The sequence below is a fragment of the Natator depressus genome, chromosome 4 (genome assembly GCF_965152275.1).
Source record: "Natator depressus isolate rNatDep1 chromosome 4, rNatDep2.hap1, whole genome shotgun sequence".
Lineage (NCBI taxonomy): Eukaryota > Metazoa > Chordata > Testudines > Cheloniidae > Natator > Natator depressus.
Window position 1 is genome coordinate 83,868,902 of NC_134237.1, and position 19,420 is coordinate 83,888,321.

Here is a 19,420-nt window from a genome sequence, read left to right on the forward strand (position 1 = left end):
TGCCGTGGTATGGCATCTGCACAGGTAACTCAAGAAAAAAGGCGCAAAACAATCGTCTGCCCTTTCTTTTACGGAGGGAGGGAGGGAACGGGGGCCTGACGATATGTACCCAGAACCACCCGCGACAATGTTTTAGCCCCATCAGGCATTGGGATCTCAACCCAGAATTCCAATGGGCAGCGGAGACTGCGGGAACTGTGGGATAGCCACCCACAGTGCAACGCTCCAGAAGTCGACGCTTGCCTCGGTACTGTGGAAGCACTCCGCCGAGTTAATGCGCTTAATGCACTTAGAGCATTTTCTGTGGGGACACACACACTCGAATATATAAAAACGATTTTAAAAAACCGACTTCTATAAATTCTACCTAATTTCGTAGTGTAGACATACCCTAAGTGTGGCCTTGGGTAAGTTACTTAGGCCCAATTTAAAGTAGTTAAGAATGAACCCAACTTTAAGCATCTTTTAAAAACAATCCACTGAAGCCCTTGGGACTACTCCTGTGTTTTAAGTGAGGCACATATTTAAGTACCTTGCTGAATCAGGGTCTTAATTATTTTGTTCCTCATTTGTAAAATGGGGATAATAGCAACTGCCTACCTCACAGTGTTGTAAGGATAAAATCAATAATGTTTGAGGTGCTCTGATACTGTGATGATGCGGGGGTATGTAAGTACCTAGATGCTGTACCTAGGAAAGGGGACAATATAGGTAAATTGGATTTATGAGCTGCTGCTCCTTTCCCCACTTATCATGTCCAAATGAATTCTGGCTATATCCTCTCTAATCAGAACACCCACTGACTATCAGTAACATTGGCCTAATTATTTGTAGTTAACACTACAGACACATTAAATTCTAACTATAGTAGGCCACAGCAAAAATGGTCGTTTGCTGCACTGGGGTATTTTCTTTGACAGCAGTACTTGTGGTAAATCAGATGTCCATAGCACCACTGTCCCACTGTGTGTAACTAAGTTCATTTTCATGTCATTAATAAGCACTGAAATAGTATCTGACATGTTTAGAGTTCTGTGCAAATACTAAATTAGGGAATCCTTTAAAAAAACACCTGTGACGCAGGTAAGTATATATTAAAAATAGTTGGAAAACTGGGGAGGAGAGAGTGTTCTGTGGAAAACCTGGTCTTTTAAGCAAAAAATTGAAAACCAAAATAGTTTGATTCAGAAATGACATTTCAGTGTCCCATGGGAGTGGTAGTTCAGGCGCCTCATGCGTCTGTTCTCCTCTATAAGCCCAAGCTCCTGGGTTGGACTACATCTCCCATGATGTACCACGTGAATTAGGGAATCCCTGGCTGTGGTGCATCATGGGAGGTGGAGTCTGGCTCGGGAGCCCAACATATAGAGGAGAATGGGACATGAGGCAACTGAACTACAACTCTCATGAGTCACCATGGTGGCATATCTGAAACAAAATATTTATGTACTTGGCTGAAATATTTCAATTTTTGGCTGAAAACCAAAATCTCTTTGGTTTTCAGACACTTTTTTGTGTGGATTTTGTGTGCATGGGTTGGGTTTTGTTGTGGTTTGTTTTATTTTATAAATTGGTTTTCAAGCATGAGGCTTCTATAAAAAATTTAAACTTTCTATGTAAAGCAGGTACTACTTGGGGGGAAATTATTTTGTTGAAAACCCCATTTTCTGTCTTTTTTTTGACAAAAGTATTAACTAGTTTTAGTAAGTATTACTATCCTCATTTTATAAATGGGAAAAACTGAGGTACAAAGAGGTTAAAGACACAATAAGTCAATCTGGGAAAGGGAAGATTAAAATTCAGTAGCTCAAAGTCCTGATTCCCAGCCTTGTGTTCAGTCTGCCAGACAATACTGAGTCCAATATGGTTTTAATATTGTTACATAACTCATACTCAGTTAACATTAATGATGGTACATGCACTACCCTGTTACCATATGTTCCTGATAATCTTTGCAGTCTCATGACCTAGTCTGTAATAACACACTGTAGTAAATGAAGATCTTTAAATGTCTGACACGTTGCTTACTTCTTTTAATTGTAGTGAGTACACCCTGTATTATCCATTGTGTATTTCATAGCGCATGCTTGGCTAGCCTCTTTTACAAACTCTTAAACCTCACTGCTAGATATCTCTATAGTCACCAGTAAACAATACCTTAACATACAGAAACACAAGTGAATCTTGAGGCAAGTTCATTATTAGCACATTTTCACAGTCATATATTGCCATTTCATGTGACATAAGCTAGCAATGTATTTAGTTTTGTCAGTTGATATCTACAGTAATTTTGTGTCTTTGCTCTATTTCACTAGCTTTTTTTCCCTTTTAAAATGCTCTAAATACCAATAAGAAAAGTGTTCTTCTGGAATTGTACTTTTAATCTAAAAACTACTCAGCACATTTTATCGATTAACAATAACTAGTCCTCACAATACCCTTGTTGGTGGGGGTTGATCCTGAGAGGCTGAGCATCTGCAAGTAGGCGAAAAGTGAGCAATACTATTTCTATTTTTCAGATGGAGGGAAATAAGGTTTTAGTTCATTGATTGACTGAAATTGAATTACTGTGCCTTTACAGTGAAGTAACTGAGATCAGTATTAACCCCAAAGAGATTACAGTAAGTGATTTATACAAGACCGCAGCGGGAGTGTGATTCTCTCTTCAGGACACTCAGAACCATAAGCCACTGTGTTACTCCTCTGCCTCAGCAAGTGAGAGCTTTGCTACTGTTAAACTGTATGTCAGCTCTCTGACAGCAAACTCCTTGAAACTCTTCCATTCTAAACCTTCCTTGCAGGTAACAATCAGTAAAACCTAACTCCTGAGTTCCCCAGAGATGTCTTTCTGCAGTGTCCAGTCCCTTTCACAGAGACAGCGTGCACATCAGCCTGTTAGGTTACCTGAGGACTCATTCTTCACTTAAATATAATAGCAATGAGATGGGTTATAGTAAAACTATTAATAAGTTTTTATTAATAAAGTACAGAGATTTAAGTGATACTAAGCAAGAGAAAAAGACAGGTATGGTTACAAACAAAACACGCATTCTAGTCACTAAAACTTTTCATTTTAGCAAGTTACAATCTTTGCCTAAGCAGTTCTCACTTACATCCGTTTACCACCATATTTAGTCCTTCAGGCCAGGGGACAAAACTTGCACAGACACAGAGGATAGTGTCCCTTTTCTTCCCTAAGTGATGGATAACTACGGGGTTCTCTCTCCTTTTTATAGTACAGGAAACCTTTGAAAAGCAAACCCAGACAAAGTTCCTCTCCTCTCCTGATGTGTGGACACCATGCTGTCTTCCTCATCCCTTGATCAATTTTCTTTTTCGATTGGCTTAATCACTTCATTTCCCTTACCTGTAAATGTACTTCCATTGTCTCTGGCCTCTTCTTGCTCAATTTACATTGGAGACAAAGGTAAACAGATGAAACAATGTTCCTTTGTCTATGGCAAACCTGTTTATCTGCTCTACTCAGGTTGCTTGATCTGAACATATTTCAGGAATATATTTCCAACACATATACACAATTCTTTACACACTGACTACACATACATCACACAGTAATATTAGGGACCACTGTATCACCAGTTCTTACATGATACCTCACAAGACACTCTTTGGCTAAATATTCTGACAACAGCGTGTTGGGTGCGACCTTTGCCTGTTGGCATAAAGGGGGCTCTTAGGGTCACAGAGAGTCTGTCAGAGCCACTCTAGAGATGGAAAAATAAAGATCTGCTCGAGCCTAATTTTAGAGCCCAACCCAACCCTGACTTGACCACAGCCAATCTGAACCCAGCCCAAGCATGTTGGGTTGTTTCATACCCGACCCAAACCTGACACTAGAATTTTGGTCCTGTCAGGTTCAAGTCAGGTTGCAAGGGTCTAACCTCTGGCCCAGAATGCATTTTCTTTACTTTGTTTCTCCATGGAGCCATTGGGGCTCATTATCCCCTAGCCCTGCTCTCCCACCACAGCCCATCAGCTGCTCCCAGCCCCAGCCAAGCACTGCACACCCAAAGGGTGGCCAGTTTTCCCATCTCCCTGGCCTCTCCTCCCAGACCTGTGTTAGTGCTACTGCCTCAATCTTGGAGGTCAGGCTGGTGGGCCTTCCCACTCCCCATTCTCCATGCCCCAAATCTATTTCCGGCAGCTCCTTCCTGTAGGGTCTGGCTGCATGCCCTGCCTGCTGGCCACAGCTGCCTTCCTGAGCTGTGCGTGCTGTGGAAAAAGAGGCACGGCAACTTGTCACCACAGTACAGTGAGGTGGCAGTGGCCAGCAGGAGCAGGGCAGGCAGCCACTGCTGTACCAACCCCCAGTGCAGCTTGTGCTCAGAGACTGCCTGACTCAACTCGAGCCTGAGTGTCAGGTTGTTCTCCACCCGATCCATCCGGAACCTGACACTTTAGTCAGGGCTCATTGGATTTGCGTTCCATTGCAAGGCAAAGGAAACAACTATTTTATCTGATCTGTCTGGTATTTCTAGTACTCCCTTCACTATAGTATCTAGGCACCAGAGAGAGATACAAAAATGGCAGGGCCTATCAAAAGACGTGCCCCTAGCTCAAGGGTGGGAAAAGCAAGGTGATGCTACAGCTTACAAAACAGTAGCAGCGAGATCTGTGGAAGTTTCATAAGCTACTCAGTCAGATCACAGAAGGTATATTATTTCTGATGAAATGCTGCGTGTGACACTCCTACACATAAACTTTCATGCTGTGGTCACCCGGGAAGTGTCTCTTCATTGTACACATTTGGGAGATGATTACTGGAATTTAGGCAAGTATGTTATGCAGGAAGTCAGACAAAATGGTCATAATGATACCTTCTGACCTTAAAAGCTATTGTGGCTGTGTTTCTGGAAACCAAGCTTTAGTTTGGGTTTCAGCTGCCAGCATAAAAAACTAAGGACCTCCCACTTCCATGTGTGTAAATCAGAAGTAACTCCAGTTAAGTTAATAGACTTACACTAGTTTAAAACCAAGGTAAGTGAGGTCAGAATCATGCCCCAAAAAGTAATTTATTAGTGACTTGATATCATATAAGACTGTGAGGTTAAAACAATGGTGTAGTTCCTAGCAAACTTATTATCCTCTTTCATTATCCCAAATCATTAGTTTCAATTTTATTTTCAGAGTCTGGGCTGACTATGAACAAGGTTTTGGAAATTTTGTTTCAACAAATGGTGAATACTGGCTTGGAAATAAAAATCTTCACTATCTCACCAATCAAGGTAAGATTTGTACAGAAATATTTTTCTTCCTTAGCGGCCTTTGCAATACAGGCAAATCCACCATCTGTTTCTGCTTGCTACTTTGTTTCAGGACCAGGTTCTGATGCAATTTGCACTCGTGTAAATCCTGAGTCACACCACTCGTTTGAATGGGGTTGTTTAGAATTTACAACAGCGTCAATTAGATCAGAATCTGAATCTCAGTTCCTAATAAAGGATTCAAACCCTCATTGGGCCAATGTGTCAATGATGTGCAGGGATCCTCTACAGAGCAATGCTCTGCAGTACATAAGGCCACCATCCCCCACGCCCTCAGATCCTTCCTCCCCATAGCAGACCTGCATCAGTTTAACTGACAGTCCTGACCCAGTCAGTGAACTGCATCCGTTCCATTTAGTCAGGACTTGTAGTGGCCACATATGTGACACAATCTGACTGACAATGCAGGTCTGGGTGTTTTCTTATTTCTCCTACTCCTGGGAATGCTAGCAGTGTCTCCATATTTCTAATAATTAAAGGTAGTTAATCTCCTATTGTCCTAACATACCCTCCTCTAAGGGCTTGTCTACACTTAAAATATTGCACTGGTGCAGCTGCACCACTGTAGCACTTCAGTGAAGATGCCACCTACACCAACAGGAGGAGTTCTCCCATCAGCATAGGTAATCCACCTTCCTGGGAGGTGGTAGCTACAAGGAGGGTTAGGTTGGTTTAACTGCATCACTCAGAGGTGTGAGTTATACTGACCTAATTTCCTAGTGTAGACCAGGCCTAAATTATTGCTTGTTAGATCTTATGCTTCAATTTAGTGTACTCATTCCTCCTCCCAAAACCTTCAAAAGGCAGACTTCCTAAATTACTCTGCTGACAGTTCACAATGGCATCATGCCCCTCATTGCTCAATCAGCCTTTGAACATACTCCTCTCCTCAGATAAGAAATCGAGGTCAATGGGGTTGAATGGGTGTAAGTGAAAGAAGAATTTATGCTATGCATTCAGGGCCAGATCTTCAATTGTCTTAAATTTGGCACAGCTCCATTGAAGTCATTGGAACGATGTCAGTTTACACCCTCTGAGGATTTGGTTCTGATTGTTTAATTTACTAATCTACAGAGGACCCAAAGCCTCAAATTTTGAATTTGGATGGTAATTCCCCCAAATTTTGAAGAAGAGCAAATCCAGCATTATGGCTGGATCCTCTTTCCTACCTTCATCAGCAACTCACAAATCCTACCAATGTGAGGGCTGGGTGGCTTACATTGGAAAACTTGTACCAGTGTAACTCCATCAATTTCTGATACAGATCAGCCCCATATGTTTTGTGGAGGGAGAAATACTAATAAAAATTAATTTTAAATGTCTAAAATTTGATTCCAAGCATTGTGGTCTGTTATATGCTCACCTTTAAAGACCTTCATGAGAAAATGTGGCTTTAGTAGAGGTGATGCATGGGGGGGGGGCGCATGTGGGGTGATGTGCCCTGCCAGATTTGCCTCTTGGCTTGTACTGAGCATGCTCAGTAACACTGCTGAAGCTGGCTTCCCTCACTCTGTTCCCCTCCCCCACACTACTGGCAGGCACAGGTCGTCTCTAGACGTTAGTGACTATTATAATTTGTATTCTTGAAGTATATCCCACACCTCTTTATCTTCTTTCTTCCTCACCACTTAAGCATTTCTTGCTATTCCTTGTTTTACAACAATTTTAGGAGCATAATTTAAAGAAGATGTTGCCAGAACAATATTAGTTTTATAGAAATTGCTGTGATTTTTATTCATATGAATTTGTCCCATAACTTTTTAAATATGTAAATGCAAATGTGAAAATAAAAAGGCTTGTGGGAGCAAAAGAAGAAATATAAATAGGATTTTAGTCTTTTTACATAGCACAATGGCTTTATTCTGAGGAATGCTGAGAGAGGTTGATTTAACATGAATAAATATTTGTTGTTGTTTTGTTAAGGAAACTATACCCTAAGAATTGATCTCTCTGATTTTGAAGGAGAACGGCGCTTTGCACAATATAAACACTTCAGAGTTACAGATGAAGAGGTAATAAAATACTGAATAACTTAGTTAATCGGTTAATTCATTTTTTAAATGAAAGCTTGGATTCTGTAGGCAACAGAAAAAATATTATGGAAGGCCATATAATTATAGATTCCACAACTTTCATATACATATATGGTTTTCTAATATCTCTTATTAACACATTTTCTTTCTCACCAAGACCTTAGAATTTTGGATTATGTAATAATACATTGGTTTAAGTTCATAAATTGGTTTCACACAATCATACTTTGTGCCTGTCTTTAAAGATTTAAAATTAGTTTTCTGGTTCTTCAGCAACCTTTTAATAATAGGCAGTTTTCATAGAACTTTGCTGATGTTATCAATGATGTTGGTTATAAAGATTTTTTGACATGAAAATGTTCAACATAAGATGAAGTTTTTATTAAGCAAAATTAGCTCTGTTAAAGGGTAAATCATAGAGAATATTCTTTGTTAACAAAGGCCTTGATTCAGCAAGGTACTTAACTATGTGGCTAATTTTAAGCATATGAGTAGTCCTGTTGCAGTCAATTCACTAGGACCATACATGGTTAAATTTAAGCAATACTTAAGTACCTTGCTGAAATGGGGCCAAATGGCCCAATTATGCTGAATGCCTTCTGGTAGGTGCTGAGTACCCTAAACAGCCACTAAAGTAAAATCCAATTGTTTTGGAGGCAGTAGGAATTAAAAGCATTCAACGGCTAATAGAAGCCCTTCAGCACCTTACAGAATTGAATCCTAAAAGCCTGCTTTTAAACACATATTTAAAGTTCTTGAAAATTCTTTTGTCTTACTGAGCATCATCCCAGTTGCCTTTTACACTGTGTTTAAATGGCAAGAGCTAAATGACATGCCATTTCTGAGTTTATATTAAATAACAGTGAATGGAATGTGTATATTTCCTAGTTAATACCCATATTTGTTAATAACACCCAGAGATTAGTCTAATTTTTCTCTCTCCATTTTTCATTAGAGCTCATACCAGCTGAGCTGTGGTGAATACTCCGGCACAGCTGGTGACTCCCTAACTGGGGGGTTTCACCCTGAAGTGAAATGGTGGGCTGATCACCGAGGAATGAAATTTAGTACACGAGACAGAGACAATGACAATTATGAAGGGAACTGTGCTGAGGAGGAGACAGCTGGCTGGTGGTTTAACAGGTCAGGTATTTCATGAGAGTACCAATACTAGTGATTATGATATCTCCTGATTACATATGATGTAGAAACATATAATATTAGGTGAGATTAGTACAGAGGTGGGCAAACTACGGCCCGCGGGCCTCATCCGGCCCGCTGGACTATCCTGCCCAGCCCTTGAGCTCCTGGCCGGGAAGGCTATCCCTGGCCCCTCCCCTGCTGTCCCCCATCCCCCGCAGCCTCAGCTCGTCGTGCCAGCACTCTGGGCGGTGGGGCTGCAAGCACCTAACAGGCAGCACGGGTGGCGCGGCTGCCAGTCCTGCTGCTCTGAGCAGCATGGTAAAAAGGCAGGGAACGGGAGGGGAGGGTTAGATAAGGGGCAGAGGGTCCCTGGAGGCAGTCAGGAGACAGGGAGCAGGGGGTGGTTGGATGGGGCGGAGGTTCTGGGTGGGGGCAGTCAGGGGACAGGGAGCGGGGGGGTTGGATAGGTGTGGGAGTCCCGAGAGGCCTGTCAGGGGGTGGGGGTGTGGATAGGGATCGGGACAGTCAGGGGACAGGGAGCAGGGGTGTTGGACGAGGGATGGGGTCCCGGGAGGGCGGTCAGGGGACAAGGAGCAAGGGGTGTTGGATGGGTCAGGGGTTCTGAGGGGGGCAATCAGGGGGTAGGAAGTGGGAGGGGGCAGATAGGAGATGGGGGCCAGGCTGTTTGGGGAGGCACAGCCTTCCCTACCCGGCCCTCCATACAGTTTCAGAACCCCAATGTGGCCCTCAGGCCAAAAAGTTTGCCCACCCCTGGATTAGTATAATTAATTGTAATTGGGTAATCTGTTATTGACCCCTATCACAGACACCTCAGCACTTGCCCACATGACTGAGTCTGACCCTTGAACGAACTCCTTGCCTGATACTTCTGTATCACACCATCTCCAGCTTGCACTGGACTGAGAGAAGGGATTTACTATGTGCTGGGGTTTGCATTCCAAATTCTCACTTGCTGTCATTCTGTATCTATTCTATCTCCAATGTACAGATTCTCTTTAAGGTCTCTGACTTTCCTTAAAACAAGTCATCTTGAACACACATTACCACTGCTTCCCATTCTTGCATTTTCCCAGTATTTAACTAGACCAGATGTGACATTTGGGCAGGCTATATGACAAGTTAGTGCTAGTGGTTGAGTTAATAGATGCCTAATGTTAGGGGAACCATTTTTCACCCCACTTCACAGGGTCTCAAGCTCATTGTCCATTCATCAAGAAAGGAATACACCCCCTTAATTAGTGGTTGTTCTCAGAGCGATTATTCTGAGAAGGAAACGTCCTTAAATATGATGAAGTCAAAGTTTTAAAGTTTCTAACATTTCTTATACCCATGCATGCAAGGTGACACAGAAGATTGAACATAAATGATAAATAACCTTGGCCTTGAATATATGGGCAACTATCTATATAGGTTCACTTGAATAATAAGATAAATATAGCTGCAAGGTGCAATTATGCAATATAATTATGCAATATATAGCTATAAAATGCAGTTCACAGAAGCATATTATCACAATGCAATCTCAGTTCACTTGGCAAGAATTGCCAGGCAGGATCAGCTCCAATGTGTGTGTCTCTCTCTGTGTCACCCTTTGTCTCCCTTTTTAACCCCTCACTTCCCAAAATTCAATACCACTTTCTTTGAGAGGACTGAGATAAGTTAGGCCGATCTCATTACCTGTAGCCACCTCATAGGTTTGTTTCAAAATTAATTTTATCTTTTAGCATATGCTAGGGAAGGAGAATCAACATAATGGATAGTGCAAGAAATTGGGTATAATATCATAGGAAAACCACTTGTGGACTGAGTTTCAGTGCTACTTAAAGCTACAATTATAGATATAGAAAAAAAATCAGTTGTGATCCTGTTCCCAATTAAATGAACCTCCAGCCCTAAAATTACATAGGATTGTGATAACATATCACAGCTTTCATGTATGATGAATCACCAATGACTATTAGTCAACTGAGTCCATTTTCCTCAAAACAAATCTCTTATTATGTCTGATAGCTCAGGCAAAAGCATTATACTTTTGTGGAAATAGCTGCATGACAGGATTTGACAGCTCTTTGTATCTAATGTACTATTATGATTCATATCATATAAATACCACAGATAGCTAGCTCTTGCGGTGCAGGTTTCTATTAGCTATGGGTCTTTCTCTCTCTTAAAGTGATAATACTGTCTTGTAGCAACTATGCTCTGGGTTAAAGATGAAAGCTGCTAATGAAGTTACCCCCCTCCATGATTCTGCCATTTTGTTGAGTAAGCACTTACTACTGAACTGAACACTGAAACACTCAGCAGAATGCTTGCAAATATCGATATTCTGCCCACACAAAAGAACAAAGCAAGCAGGCAGAGTGAAATGAAAGCACTGAAAGCACTCATTTGTCATGCTCACATTAGCAATCATGGATGGGGGGAGAACCAGTGCTCTGGATTGGGTTATATAGGGTCTCCCAGCTGGGTAGGAGTTTGTTTTTCTATTTAAAATCTGTTGAAATGCAATTTTTGCCTTAAAAAAATTAAGGGATCAGGAGTACTGAGTACTTAACATATGTAATCAATAAATCATATGCCAGTTGTGTTTCTGCTGCATGTCTAGTTATTTCAGTGTCCAGACTGTTACACAGTATTTGTGTAGTTTTGTTATTGTGCTTTTTTTGCTCCCCAGCACCAATTTAAGAGTTGTTATTCTTGGCTCATGGTACTTTCAAAAAAATCCACTTGTGTCCATTTCCACCAAAAGAAGGAAATGCAGTAAAGGAGTCAATAAAGAAGTCCAGTAGCTAGTCACCACCTGTTACCCTCTATGCCTTTGCTAAGGAAGTTTGTGCTTGAGTGAGTAGTGCAAAGTAAACACATGCCTACCCAGTAAGGAAAGTGTATGACATATTGAGCATGTCAGTGCTGTCACCAGTTTATCCTTTTGAAAATCAAAACCACCTTTTATATCTGCAGGTCATAAACTTTCAGCTGGTATATGGCATGATTCAATTTTTAAAAAGTGTTTGCAATGAACAACCAGCTAAATAAGAATTTTAATATATGGCTTTTATTATTATTGCTTCTATTTCAGTTGTTTGTAACTGTTGAGTGTAAACACGTGCAAACATACCTAGAGAGACTAACATTTGCCAAGAGTTATATCCTTAAAGCTCATTCTAGATTGTTTTCTTTTTGAATTCTACCTAAAGACAGCTTTCTAAAATCCATCATAATGTGTGACAACTAGCTACTAATAACAACAAAATACCAACCCAACAGTTGTTATAATCTAGTATTGGAGCTATAGCTAAATGGATTCACTACAATATCCTGCAAAAAAAAAATGTTTAAATGTCTATATAATCACAATCATTTCTTCTTCTTCATGGAAACAAAATTAATGAGGGAGAGGGGCTGTAGCATAGCAAAGTATTTCTTTGACAGTTACAAATGTAACTTATACTGTTGCAATGTATTAGAGAGCCAGAGAAGGATGCCAATTGAAATGGCAACTCAGATGATCCAGCTATTGGAGGATGGCCAGAATGGCTATATTTAACTTGTAGAGAGATTTCATATTTTTCCAACAAATATGAAATCAGTCGTTTAATAGCTGAGCTGATGGTGATTATTCTTATTTTTGCATGTGAAACTCCAACTGTTAGCAGGATTTAGAGCAATTGCTCCAAAACAACAAACAGAGGAACAATGCCACATTCCTTTCACAAAGTTTTCATTGCCACGTACCCTTGTTGCTAGGTCTGATCTTAACAAGTCTGGAAACATTCTCTAATGAAGCAGATTAGCAGGCAAAATGTCAGGGAACTAATGGTGTTAAAGGAATGGAGTCAAGGAACAAAGGACTTTTTGTTTTGGAGCCGCTAAGAACCCTTGAAATTGTGCCCTAATTTAGCCTTTATTGTTTAGTGGCATTGAGCCCCATGAATGCAAATTCCTGCAGCTGTCAAACTAGACTGTCATCAACATAGTGATTTTTTTGGCTCATGCAACAACTACAAATCCCTGAAGCTTTTAGACAAAACAGATTTGTTTAATTAACATGAATGTCTTATTTTTGTTTTCCCCTTCTTTCCCACCAGGTGTCACTCTTCCAACCTGAATGGTGTGTACTACAAAGGACCTTATACAGCAAAGACAGACAATGGAATTGTTTGGTACACATGGCATGGGTGGTGGTATTCTCTGAAATCTGTTGTCATGAAGGTCAGACCAGCAGACTTTGAACCCAATGTTGTTTAAATATCTAGTTAGTATAATTCATCCAGTTAATCTTTTAGCAAATCCATTCAAATTAAGCCAGATGGGCAGATTTCTCCCTCCACCACCCCCACTCCCCTGCCTCATTTATGCCTGTATAAATCTGGAATAACTTCATTAAAATCAGTGGTGTTATATGGGTATAAATGAGAATAGAATCTGGCCTTGAGCCTGGAGATACAAATAACATGTATGGGATTGCTAAAGAGACCGGTCAACATTCACCCAGGGTTTATGGCAACTTTCACCCATGTAGAATACTTAGCAGTAGATCCCTAGAAGCAGGGGGAACTTCCACTTGACTGACAGGCACAAGGGGGGCCAGGACTTCCCCAGAAGTGAGCGGTATTGGTCAGGAAGGAGGAGTGCAGTGCCATTGTAGCCTCTGCTGGTGAGGCTCCTTTGGAATCCCCAGTGGAATTCAAAGCAGCCTACAATGCCAGAACCTCTGAGGAAGGACAGCAGTGGGAATCACCTGTCCTTTCCTAGGACACAAGAGACTAGGCTGGTACACAGGTGCAATTTGTACTTTCTGTGCCTTCTGGGGAATGGGGTACAGGAGGGGGTGCCAACTTGGCCCACACTATTTTGGACTTTTTTCATTTGGAAACCATCTATATTGAAATCTATGCACAATAAATAGGATTTAATGGAAAAATTACAAAATAGATTCACTCTATTGTTCTAAAAAGCAATGTGACTATATATTACACATAAAAATGACATTAAAATAATGTTATGGGCGCCTCGTTTAGTGCACAGAATGGACTGTTTCTGGGAATTAATCCTGGTTGTGTAGAATGAAGGTGTTGTATGTAGGAGTCCTGTGTCATTTGCTGCAGAAGTTGAAAGATGTGTAGTGAATGAGGCAGTAGCTTGAATGAAGAAAAAGGATGGTCTTGTGGTTAAGGCCCTTTCGTGCTGCCCTGGAAAATTGGGTTCTATCCCTGCTGCTACCATATAGTTCCTATGTGATGTGGGCAAGTCACTTAAACCAAACTTTTCACAGATGGCCGCTAATTGTGGGTTCCTCATTTTCTGGGTGCCTGACTTGGGCACTCACAGCTGCAACTGAAGTCAATGGGAGCTGTGCTTTGAACATACAGAGTGCTATATAACTCAAAGCACTCTGAAAAATCAGGTCCTAGTTGTTTCAAATTGAGCACCCAAAATTGATTGTTCTGGAGCAATTTGTATATTGGGGGTGCTGAGAGCCATTGAACCAAACTGTAAACTCTGTATGTGATTGAAACCATTTCAAACCATGCTGCACCCTTAGTTCCAGCACTTATGAGTGGACATGCTGTGCACTGAATGGGGCAGGGGTCCAGTGGAAAATATAATGTATGATCTTGTAATTAAAGACTGTATCATAATACATACGCACAGGGGAGCCAAATTAAGGTTACATGGGCAACTTTAATTCTGGCTAATTTCTGGCTAATTTCTAGCTTTTGAGTGCTTGCTTTAGCAAACTTAACATTCTTTTAATGTAGTTTTTGTGTGTGTAATTTTAAAGAAAAGCTGAACCCATTTCCATCATGACACCCAGCAGGGTTGGAACCTTTAGATCCATAGCACAGACTTCTGCCACTTGAGCTCACGGAGTAACTGATAGTAGCAGTAGGTTATCTTCTACGTGAACTAATGACTAGAGGGGGAATGGAACACTCCCTTTTCCAGAGGGTTTCACAGATATTTGCAGACAGCAGAGGAATGCTGAGTCTTCAGAATCTTGACTTTCAGTCTAAATTCTGACGTATAGCATGCTTTACAGGTAACAGACCCTTATGACCCCCTCACCTCAACAAGACTGCCCCCTTCTACCACTTGTCCCTTTAGCCTGTTCCTTTTCCAGTCCTGGCTCTCCCCCTCCTTGCAGATCCTTTCCTAACTAGTCCCAGTCTAGATCCTCCCAGAATCCTCACTCCACTCCCATTGTCCTTGCCCAGTCACATCCAGGCTCCCCATCCAAGCCACAGTCTTCCCCTGACCCAGGCTCCTTGTCCCAGTTTCCTTGCTCACTCAGTCCCATTTCCCACCCCCAGCTCCTCATCCAATCTCAGTGTAGCATCCCTCCCCGCCCCGGCTTTCACTCCAAGTCTCTTTGCCCAGCCAGTGTCCTTGTTCCACTCTACTCTCTCTAGTGTCCCCCCAGTCTGGCTCTTGTCCCTTCAGCATTCAAGTCAGGAAATTTCTGCCTCCATACTGCCTGGGGGTTTGCAGGGGAGTGCTCATGAGCACAGGAGAGACAGCCTTCCTGCTCTCAGTCCTTACATCCACTCTTACAGCCAGAAGCAGCAATTTCAGGCAAAGTTCTACTCTGCCCCAGTAGCCCTGAGATGAAGTATGCCCAAGGCAAACTGAGTCATTAGAGAACTGAGCTGCAAAAGTCTAAGTCTCTGGTGAGCATGTGTAAACTGAGAGTTTTCAAAAGCTTATAATTTGGCCAGATTTGGGTGGGGGTTTTTTCAAGGAAAAGCAAAAGATACATCCCTGGCTTGTATTTTTCAAGTTCCTATTCCAAAACATGGAGATACTAGAGCTTTTCAACTGAACAGCTGTAAGAATTTATTTCGAGGAAGGGGTTGGAATGGGGGCGGGGCCGGGGCAAGGGCAGCGGGGTCAGTGATGCGGCCCTCAGGCCAATGTACTAGTCCTCATGTGGCCCTCGTGCTCATTTGAGTTTGAGACCCCTACTCTAATGGTTAGAAACCTTCACCTAATTTCAAGCCTAAACTGTTGATGGCCAGTTTATATCCAAGTTTTCTTGTGCCAACATTGGCTCTTAACTCTGCTCCCTCCCTTGTGTTTATCCCTCTGATGTGTTTACAGAGAACAATTATATCTCTCCTCAGCCTTAATTTCATCAGGCTAAACAAATCAAGCTCCTTGCGCCTCATCTCATAAAGGAGATTCTCTATTCCTCTGACCATCCTAGTAGCCTTTCTCTGCACCTGTTCTACTTTGAATTTCTTTGCTTGTCCATGTTTAAGAGAGTTGCGCACAGTATTCCAGATGAGGTCTCATCAGTGCCTTGTATAATGGTAATAACGCTTCCCTATTTCTACTGGAAATACCTCGTCTGATGCATCCGAGGATTGCATCTGACTTTTTCCATGGCCCCATGACATTGGCAGCTCAGAGTCATCCTGTGATCAACAATACATCCAGGTTTTTCTCCTCCTCTTTCACTTCCAACTGTTATGTCCCCAGGTTATAAGAAAAAATTCTTGTTGTTAGTCCCTAAATGCATAACCTTGCACTTTGCACTATTAAGTTTCATCCCCTTTCTATTACTCCAGTTTTCAAGGTTATCCAAATCTTTTTTTATGATATTCTGGTCCTCCTCCATAATTGCAACACCACGCCACCTTGTGTCATTTGCAAATTTTATTAGCACACTCCCACTTTTTGTGCCAAGGTCATGAATGAAAATGTTAAATAAAATTGGTCCCAACACTGATCCCTGAGGAACTCCTCTAGTAACTTCCCTCCAGCCTGACAGTTCACCTTTCATTATGACCCACTGTAGTGTCCTCTTTAACCAGTTCCTTATCCACCTTTCGATTCTTATATTAATCCCCATCTTCTCCAATTTAACTAATAATTTCCCATGTGAAACTGTATCAATTGATTTCCTGAAATTCAAATAGCTTAAAATCTACTGCATTTCCTTTGTCTAGAAAATCAGTTGTCTTCTCAAAGAAAGAGATCAGGTTGGTCTGGTATGATCTATGCATTGTAAAACCATGTTGTATTTTATCCCAGTTACTGTTTACCTCTCTATCCTTACCTTCTCTGTCTTTCAAAATTTGTTCTAAGACCTTGCACACAATTCAGGTCAAACTATAGTTTCCCATACCACTTTCTCCCCGACCACCCTTTTCATAAATATAGGTACTATATTTGCAGTTCTCCAGTGGGGTATGGCCCATAGTTTACAGATTCATTAAACATCCTTGCTATTGGTCTTGTAATTTCATGTGCCAGGTCTTTTAATATTCTTAGATTAAGACAATCCACAGCTTCCGATTTGGTCCCATTAAGTTGTTTGAGTTTGGCTTCCACCTTGGATCTTGTAATTTTTACTTATCTTCTTTCTCATTAGACACCTTGCCACTGTGCCCAGGCTCTTCATTCTTAAGAACTGAGGCCATGTATTCATTTAGTTGGTGGGCTATACCTAGATTATCTTTAATCTCCACCCTATCCTCAGTGTAAGGCCCCAGAAGTCTAGAACTCGGGCTAGTAGAGCTCCTAGGCAACTGAGAGCTCCAGGCTGCCACCCAACAGCAGCTGTAACCAATCTGCACTACACATCCCATGACCTGCTGTGGACACAGACCACAGGAAGTTCTGCCTCAAGAGTTTGATAGACAGCAACCTCATGGTTCCTGATTGGCTCCCAAGAAGTTTCCAGGCAATAATGTGGATCTTCTGTAGTGGTTATTACTTATTCATTGCTCTTGAATTCCTGGTATTGGTGTGATTCTCCAACCTTGCCCCTTCTGGATGCAAGTCTTTTTGTCTTCTGTTCTCACTTGCAATCTTCTGAGAGTCATCCTCTGTCTTCCTGTAGCTCTGAACTCTGGTTATCTCCATTGTCTCTGCCCTTCTTTTTGTAGGGCTAGCCATTCTTCCTTGCTCTCCCATCTTCTGTTAGTGACTGTCTCTCTCTCCCCTTCATTTTCCAATTCAGCAAACCTATTCCTTGGCTCTGTCTCCTGTGTTTGCTGATCTTTTCCTCTGACTGGTTCTTGTAAGCACATGTTTCCACTGGCCACTTAATTCATCCAGCAGTCTACCTTCACAGTTGTCCAGTCCAGCTTCCATCTGCAAGTCTTGAGTTTTCCCCTTCAACCTCTTCTGGCCTTTCCTTCATCATCAGCTCAAATCCCCTTCAAACTCAACCATAGTTTCTACCTGCATTTCAAAACCTCAGATCTTCTCTTCCATCAGCTCTATCAGGCAGCACATCATACAAAGGAAGCACCTTTCAGGTACCCTCTCCAGAATAATGTACATCCTCCATCTTCATTGTCTTGTCCATTGTTGGGGTTACTACCCCTGCTGCCTCTGTAACAGGTATGGCCTCCCATCCAAAGCTTCTGTCAACAGATAACCCACACTGCACACAAAATCCCCCCAGCAGCTTCCCTTCCAAATTCGCCTGTTTTCAGTTGTTTTCTGGCTCATGTGCTGCTGACTGACCAGTTGGCTGCCTTTATAGGCCTGCTGATTAGGAAAGCCTGGTCCCCTAATCAAAGCTCAGCTGTGATCCTTTTCTCAAAACACACTGCCCCTTACCACACTTTGCAAACTGAAAGCAACCCAGCAAGCAAGCAGACACTCTTGAGAACGCACACTCTGCCACTAAGAAACAGGGGCTTGCCTCCCTTCTCCTCCAGCAGGTTTCCAATCAAACTCCCCTGATCTCAGCTCTCTTTGCTGGCTCCTGTGCCGCTACTATGAAAGTTCTTGCAACAATCCCAGGGGATTCATGTATCTCTCCATGGTTTTACTTGGTGGCCAGTGTCCTGCCCCGCTCAGTGCTATTCACTATTTAAATTCCTTCTCGGGTCACACACTATACACTGGGAAATAAAAAAGGAAGGTGTTGTGATTAAGGCAATAGACTGGGGATAAAGAGATCTAGATTCTGTTCCAGGCTCTCTCATGGATTCACTGTGTGACATTGAACCCCTGTAAAACAGGTGTGACATTTACTTTAACTTCACAGGGTCTGCTGAGAGTAGATACACAAATGTGTGGCATTCAGATACCAGGCTGATGAGGGCTGGAGGAAAGCCTATAAATAAATGAGATGTGGTTCATATGCATCTCTATGCTGCAGTATAAACTTTAGCTTAAATTCTACAATGGGTTTTAAACTTATGCTTTTAGTAGCAATTAAAAAAATATTTTAAAAGATCCAGTCACAGGACTGGATGCATTTTCAGCATACTAGTGTAGAACAGTTCAGTCACATAGAAAATCCACAGAAGACAGGAAGATACACATGTGTACAATATGATATATTCAACAACAAAAAAGAGCCTCCAGCAGTTATTTCTAGCCAATTTTCTCATTAAACTCAAAGTGATCCTGCATCTTCCTCATGCACACTCTATAAGTCTGAATCAGTAGAGTGAAGATGAACGCTTGTTCTTCCAAACAAAAAGATAGGTTTCTAGAGGTGTTAGAAACACATTCTTTCCTATGGGAATTCTCAAATTCCTTTCAGAAGCCTGAGTTGAGGAGGGTTCATTCTCTGCCAAGCCATGAATGATATTACAGATAACAGTGAAATTACCCTTAGTATTTTGGAGAGGAAAAAGGAAGGAAGATTACTTAATGCATTCAAAGAAGCCCTACTGAGGCTGATCTAATTGCACTTAATGTAAATATAAGACATGGAAGGCTTAAATAGTAAATTCTCTAGCAGGAAAAAAATAGATTGCTCCCAAACCTGCTGATAAAATCTTCAGCAGTTTTCTTGAGCTTGTTGTAGGATAAATCAAGGCTTTTAACTTATGAGAATGCGAACAATACTCATCAGGTTTCAGAGTAGCAGCCGTGTTAGTCTGTATTCGCAAAAAGAAAAGGAGGACTTGTGGCACTTTAGAGACTAACCAATTTATTTGAGCATAAGCTTTCGTGAGCTAC

The 19,420-nt window shown here is 41.7% G+C and overlaps 1 protein-coding gene across 1 annotated transcript in view; it reads left to right on the forward strand.

The window, feature by feature from the left end:
- Positions 1 to 15,315, forward strand: part of FGL1 (fibrinogen like 1) — a 64,894-nt gene extending 49,579 nt beyond the window's left edge. The window contains exons 7-10 of the mRNA XM_074951325.1: positions 5,149 to 5,246; positions 7,209 to 7,297; positions 8,274 to 8,461; positions 12,574 to 15,315. Of these exons, the coding sequence (XP_074807426.1) occupies positions 5,149 to 5,246; positions 7,209 to 7,297; positions 8,274 to 8,461; positions 12,574 to 12,733 (535 nt within the window). The 3' untranslated portion in view covers positions 12,734 to 15,315. The remainder of the gene's footprint in view (positions 1 to 5,148; positions 5,247 to 7,208; positions 7,298 to 8,273; positions 8,462 to 12,573) is intronic.
- Positions 15,316 to 19,420: the final 4,105 nt, after the last annotated feature.